General features: G+C 39.9%; 1 protein-coding gene across 1 annotated transcript; it reads left to right on the top strand.

Annotated features, from left to right (window-relative positions):
- LOC8074388 (putative disease resistance RPP13-like protein 2) lies at positions 1,763 to 5,772 on the top strand. Its single transcript, XM_002451056.2, has 4 exons — positions 1,763 to 2,194; positions 2,303 to 3,087; positions 3,658 to 5,034; positions 5,257 to 5,772. The coding sequence occupies exons 2-4, from the start codon at positions 2,309 to 2,311 to the stop codon at positions 5,564 to 5,566; spliced, it is 2,466 nt and encodes an 821-aa protein (XP_002451101.2). The 5' UTR covers positions 1,763 to 2,194; positions 2,303 to 2,308; the 3' UTR covers positions 5,567 to 5,772.

The raw sequence follows: 6,480 nt of genomic DNA, 5'->3' as shown, positions 1-6,480 counted from the left end.
GGGGTGTTTGTTTGGGAGTTCGTCTTATTTGACAATTTGTGTCTAATCGTGGACTAATTAGACTTAAAAAATTTGCCTCGCAAATTACTCTCTAGTTGTGTTTTTTAGTTTTATAAATAGTTTATATTTAGTATTTCATGCATGTATCCAAATATTCGAGAGTTAAACTTTACCGGCTGCAACCAAACATGACTTTACAAGTGTGCGCATACGAGAATGCCCCGTCTGTCCGCACGTACAGGCGCTAGTCGTTCATTCCAATAGTGTTTTGCCAGCCGTGCTAAGGTTTTGTTTAGTTGCACCTAAAATCCAAAACCTTTTCAAAATTTTCCATCACATTAAGTCTTATGGCACATGCATTGAGCATTAAATATAGATAAAAAATAACTAATTACACAGTTTGTCTGTAAATCATGACACGAATCTTTTGAACCTAGTTAGTTTATGATTGGACACTAATCGTCAAATACAAACGAAAATGCTATAATAGCCAAATCCAAAACGTTTTTTATCTAAACAATGCCTAAGTGAAATGAAGCGGAGGACACTACTCCCTCCGTTCCTTTGAATGCGTCGTTTTTTACTTTTAAATTTCTTATCTGACTGTTCATCTTATTTAATTTTTTATATAAATAGTAAAATAAATAAATTATTATTAAAATATTTTTATTAACAAAACAAGTCATATATTTATAAAAATTTTGAATAAGCCAAACTGTTAAACAAGAAGTAAGTTAAAAACGAGATTTTCAGTGAGGGAGTGAGTAGGATCCCTTTTTGCTATACAAAGAGAGAACGGTAGACTACCTCGAGACCTTTGCCTGCGTCGTCGTCCTTTACAATGCTGACAGTGAAAGCGCCAATCCATCTTTTTTCCGTGTCATGATTGTATCGCCGTTGTCAGATAAAATAAGCAGCCTTGTGTTATTTTATTTTGGCTTTCCCGCCGGCCGGAGAAATCTGGTTGGAGCTTCTTGATTCTTGTTCCCGGGTTGGATTTGAGTATTTGACCTTTCGGTGCCCTCTCTTTCTCATGTCTTGGTGTCGTATATCTTTATCTCTGTGTGGTTGGATCTTTGTTTGAGAGCATGATTAGCTTGTCTCGTTTTTTATATCACTTTAGCTGTTGCGCACTTGCTTGGGCAGTTGCTCAACGCCGTATTATAAAATTATACAGCTATATACTGTATATTATACTAGAAGCCTGCACCACAACCCTTTTATCCTTATGCACGTTAAGATACTGTTTCGATAAGTTAGAACTAGTTATTAGCTAGATCTAAAAAAATTGATGTAATTAGGGGTATTTTAGTAACTATTCCCAGTATTCCTCCGCAATTAATCCCTATCACAGAATCCGCTTTGGCTCGAATAGCATTCTGTTACAACACTTGAATGAATCAGGCTGTCGTAGAACTGTTTTTCTTTTTACATATGAGTACACTGATTTATATGTACATTCACCTTTTTGAATGCACATATATGCATTTTATCTCTGTGAACATATTTGAAAGATTAAAATAGGATCCAAAGTTGATAAAAACACCATAGCAGCCTCAATAACGACAGACACATCGTCAACCACTCAAAGAACAACGCCACTAAATCGTGCCATAGAATTGTTTCTCAAACTTAAGAAATGTTTTGATCAGGAGCACAATCGTACATAGAAGCTCACTAGTCATATTCATAGCATGATTTATCCTTAGGTGGAGATGATAAATTATTTATGTAGGAGTTGTATAACCTTAATTTTTATTTTTATTTCATTTTCGCTTAGTTTCTATTAGAGGTACAAAAACTTATATAGAGTCGGTAATATGGTAGTGATATAGACTTATATATAGTGATATAGACACATTTTAATACAGTAGTTTTAAACCATAACCAAAGTTCAGGTGTGATCCACCTCAAAAAAAAATCAACTTAACTTTGCTACTACTGTCATAACACACGAGTCCAAGGTTTATATCTTCCGTCTGATTGATTGGATTTTCCGGTGAGATTCATTCTTATGGCCCTATTTAGATCAGATATAGAAGTCGAACAACTAACTATACAAGACGGTCATTAGTAAGGGCCAGGGTAGTACCCGCATATTTGGGCATACATTGATTGAAATAGGACTGCTACGATGCCTTGCTCCTCGTAGTGCCATGTCCTTTGAAGGTTTGCGCCACAGGAGATAACTTCGGTGAGTTCTTCTACCAGCCGCATCTATCTATTTTATCCCTACTCACTTCACCTATGCCCAAAGCTAATACAGCTCGCATGATCTCTGTGACCACTTCTTTAACCGCAGAGAAATATGGAAGCTCTGAATTGTGCATCAATGGGTGCCATGGGATCCCTCCTTTGGAAGCTCGACAAGCTCCCACATACTGCACCTGAAGCTGAAGACCAGGCACAGGCCATCCGGCAACTAAGAAATGGTGTTGCCAACATAAGAACCAAGCTGGTGGAGCTATCAGAGGTACACGAACAACACGAATCTCCACTCACTGCGAATTACTGGATGAAAGAGGCGCGCGAATTGTCCTACGACATGGAGGACTGTGTAGACCAGTTCGTCCTTGCCGACTCAGAGTCAGATGCCAAGGTGGCTTTTGCGGACGAGATCTCAGGATTCAGGATTCGTGTGGCGGAGGTGATGGAACGGTACTACAGGTTCAAGCTTGGATACGTCCTTAGTTGTCCTACAGTCATAAACAAGGCATCAGCATGCCCCCGTCTTCGAAGGGCCTCCGGGGATACTAATCGTGTAGCCCTTGTCGGCATAGAATGCCAAATAAATGAGCTAGTCGGGTTGCTTAAGCCAAATAATGGTGGTGATGAAAGAGAGCTGCAGCTCAAGGTTGTATCCATTCTTGGTGTGGAAGGAGTCGGTAAAAGCACGGTTGCCCAAGAACTATGGCGTGTTTTGGGGGAAGAGTTTGAATGCCGCGCGTTTGTACATGCGGCTAAAAAGCCTAATATGAGGTTGATTCTCACAAACATACTCTTGCAAATCCGTCCAAACCATCCACCCGAAGTTTGCCGAGTGCCAAATCTCATTCAAGATATCACCAATCATCTCCAAGATAAGAGGTTTTTTCTTGGCTCTTATATCACATTATATATGCACTCTTTATTACTTTATTTATATTTACTGTCTCGTGATTGCAAGTTCTGCAAAGAACGGCAAAGATACTCGTATGTTTCATTGACCAGATGTCCATCTAGTTGACAGATTATTTGTGTGGCTTATACTAGCTGCTTCATATAGTTCTTTTTTTTTGAATGTCACCGGGGTAGCTAGGGACTCCCGCAGTCCCACCTGAATAAGGTGCAAAGGCCAGGGATCGAACCTCTGGACGCCCGGCTCAACTGCAGGGAGCACATGCCACTGCACTACAAGTGTGTTTGACTCACATTGCAAAAACATTTCCAAAATTTTGTACATCATTTTATAGGTTTAGCGTTACTCACTTGAAGTTAGTCTCAGTCTCAGCATCCGTAATCCTTGTGTGCACTTGCAGCCACAAGTAGATCTGAGAAAAGATTTGGATATGGTCTCTCTGCCCTCTTCCTCTTCAAATTCGATGAGAATAAATTCTATTTCTGGTAGACATGAATCTTGTAAAGCAAGTTAACATTCTGTTTTTTTTTAAATGTTAGGTACTGTATTATGGTTGATGACTTATGGGCTGTGTCAGTATGGGAAACTATTAGCCGTGCTTTTCCTGAGGGTAACTGTTGCAGCAGAATAATAACAACAACAACAATTGAGGATGTAGCCCTGGCATGTTGCAGTTATGACCCGGAACATGTATTCAAGATGAAACCCCTCAGTTACAACCACTCTAAAGACTTACTTATCAGAACAGTTTTTGGCTCTGGAAATGAATGCCCGCAACAATTACATGATGTCTCAGATAAGATTACAAGAACATGTTGTGGTTTACCACTAGCAATTACCTGCATAGCTTCACTCCTAGCAACCAAACCCCAAATAGTACATCAATGGGAATACGTACAGAACTTACTCTGTGACAGTTTGACAAGAAACCCAACTTCTGTGGAAATTCTAAAGCAAGTACTGAATATCTGCTACACTAGTCTTCCCCATAGTTTGAAGACATGTCTACTGTATCTTAGTGTATATCCTGAAAACTACTTAATTCTGAAATATAATTTGGTGAGGCAGTGGGTAGCTGAAGATTTCATCGATGCGATGGAGAATAAGGACATTGTTGAAGTTGCCACCAGTTATTTTGATGAGCTCGTCAGTTTAGGTCTGATTCAAAGGTTGGATATCAGCTGTAACGAGAAGGGGATGTCCTATTTAGTGCACCCTGTGGTATTTGAGTTTATCAAATGCAAGTCCATAGAAGATAATTTCATCACTATTATTGATTATTCTCAGTCGGCAGTTGCACTCACTGAAAAGATTCGCCGACTGTCACTCCACTTCGGTAGCGCAACATATGCAACTACACCAGAGAGTATCGAGCCACTGCATGTTCGGTCACTTAGTTTTATGGGACTATTAAACAGTATGCCTTCACTTGTTGATTTTAAGCTAGTTCGTGTTATAATCCTTCATGTTCTGGTCGATAATGAATGCACAAGTTTCCCCCTCACGGGAATCTGCCAGCTGCTGTTGTTGAGATACTTGCAGGTGAGATGCAACGTCACTGTAGAATTGCCAGATAAGATCGGATGTCTGAAACACCTCGAAATACTTGAAATACATGAAAGTGTAGCAGGTGTTCCAACGGACATTGACCATCTTCCGATATTGAAGAAACTCTGCCTTGGAAGAAAGAGATACTGCATGGAGCGAGATGAAGTCCTGAAGATAGAGGATTCAAATGGAGAATATGATGATCCTATAGAGAACTTGGTCAAAGATAAAGAGATAGAGGATCCAAATGAGCGAGATGAAGTCCTGAAGATACAACATGGGGCGCACAAGGATGAGTTGTCAAGTGATGAGGATGAACTTCTGGGAAAAATACAAGGCGATGATATGAAGAAACATGCTATTGGCAGGTATGGACTCTTCGCACACATATCTATATATATGAACACAGATAAACTATGAGCATGTGTCAGTAATCAAATTCACCAGGGAACCATATTTGTTTCTGAATCCAAAAAATGTGTATTTATACTCGCATTTGCGCATGCGCATAGGTCCATCCGTAGTGGTCGCTCCCCTAGGAAACGTCTTTTCTTGCAGAGTATTTTATCTGCTTAATTATATGATTCCAGAGTAATGAAGCTGGCGTCGAAGCGCGCGGTGGTGATGTTCACGCTCAGCAATTGCTGCCTAAGCCACACGGTGAAGTCCTTAATGGCGGAACTGGGCGTGGCAGCGCTGGTGTACGATCTAGACAGCGTCCCCAGGGGCAAAGAGATGGAGCGTGCGCTATCTAAGATGATCGGCGGCGAACGGCCCATCCCGGCCATCTTCATCGGCGGCAGGCTCGTCGGCGGTGTGAACAATGTCATGTCGCTCCACCTCAGTGGCAAGCTGGTGCCAATGCTCAAGCGTGCAGGCGCAATATCTATATATGTTTGAATAAATCTAGCCGAGAATATCATTGAGATCAACTCCGTTACATGCATGCATGGTAATATAAGATCTTTTGAGTGTGTTCTACAAGTTTTTTTTTAGTACAAGAGAGCTTTCTTTACCCCACTAATGAGCGAACGCTCACGCGATTCCAAATCAGGGATTGATTTTTCGACATGCATAATTCCCTTTTCTGCAAAGAAAAAAATCCCACCAGTTACTCTTTTTTGGATAGTACTCAGCTGGCAAGTGCCCACTCCTTTGTCTTTGATGTCAGTGCTGAGTGCTGACAAAGGCGAAAAAAGCAAAATATTTATTTCATCACTATAACTTCTAAACAGTATTCCGTCTCTTTTTTTTTGTTTCTTAAGTTTTACTGGGTAGCATGCCCGTGCGTTGCTACGGAACAACTAAGATTTTATACTAAAAACACAAGAATCACACGATAAAATAACAATACTATCAAATTAAATACAGACATTAAAGTAACATTTATTTAATTCAAAAGGCAAAGTTTGTGAAATTAACCAGTCATGTAAATGGTGTCGCAAGCTCATCAGCTCTACTATATAGACTTTTCCTTGTGTTGCAACAGGAAACAAAAATATATCAGATCAACTTTCACAGATTCAAGTACCCATATCTTTAAATACATGGAAATAACCAACATTTAAGAAATATACATCTAGAGTAACACACGTTAAATAGTCATTCATCAAACTTGGCAAACAGTCATTCTAAATCAATGACTATTTCATGATAAGACCAAAATTTTACTAATAGATTGCACCATACTTTATGAAACCTTTCACTTTTTTGTGGTCTTCAATCTCCACATTATACACCATTAGCTCGGTCCAATTGGCCTTGTTCGGTGCACAGGTATTCATTCCAGCGGGGATTATCCTACGGTGTTGCAT

The sequence above is a fragment of the Sorghum bicolor genome, chromosome 5, assembly GCF_000003195.3.
Source record: "Sorghum bicolor cultivar BTx623 chromosome 5, Sorghum_bicolor_NCBIv3, whole genome shotgun sequence".
Taxonomy (NCBI): domain Eukaryota; kingdom Viridiplantae; phylum Streptophyta; class Magnoliopsida; order Poales; family Poaceae; genus Sorghum; species Sorghum bicolor.
Note: the sequence above shows the minus strand (reverse complement) of the source record. Positions and strands in the feature narration are given on the sequence as shown.

What these genes read in the sequence shown, in the direction of transcription:
- LOC8074388 (XM_002451056.2), top strand. Translation starts at nt 2,309, where the DNA reads ATGGAAGCTCTGAATTGTGCATCAATGGGTGCCATGGGATCCCTCCTT. An exon ending in AATCATCTCCAAGATAAGAG is followed by an intron (nt 3,088 to 3,657) that starts GTTTTTTCTTGG and finishes TTTAAATGTTAG; the next exon opens with GTACTGTATTATGGTTGATG. An exon ending in AAGAAACATGCTATTGGCAG is followed by an intron (nt 5,035 to 5,256) that starts GTATGGACTCTT and finishes ATATGATTCCAG; the next exon opens with AGTAATGAAGCTGGCGTCGA.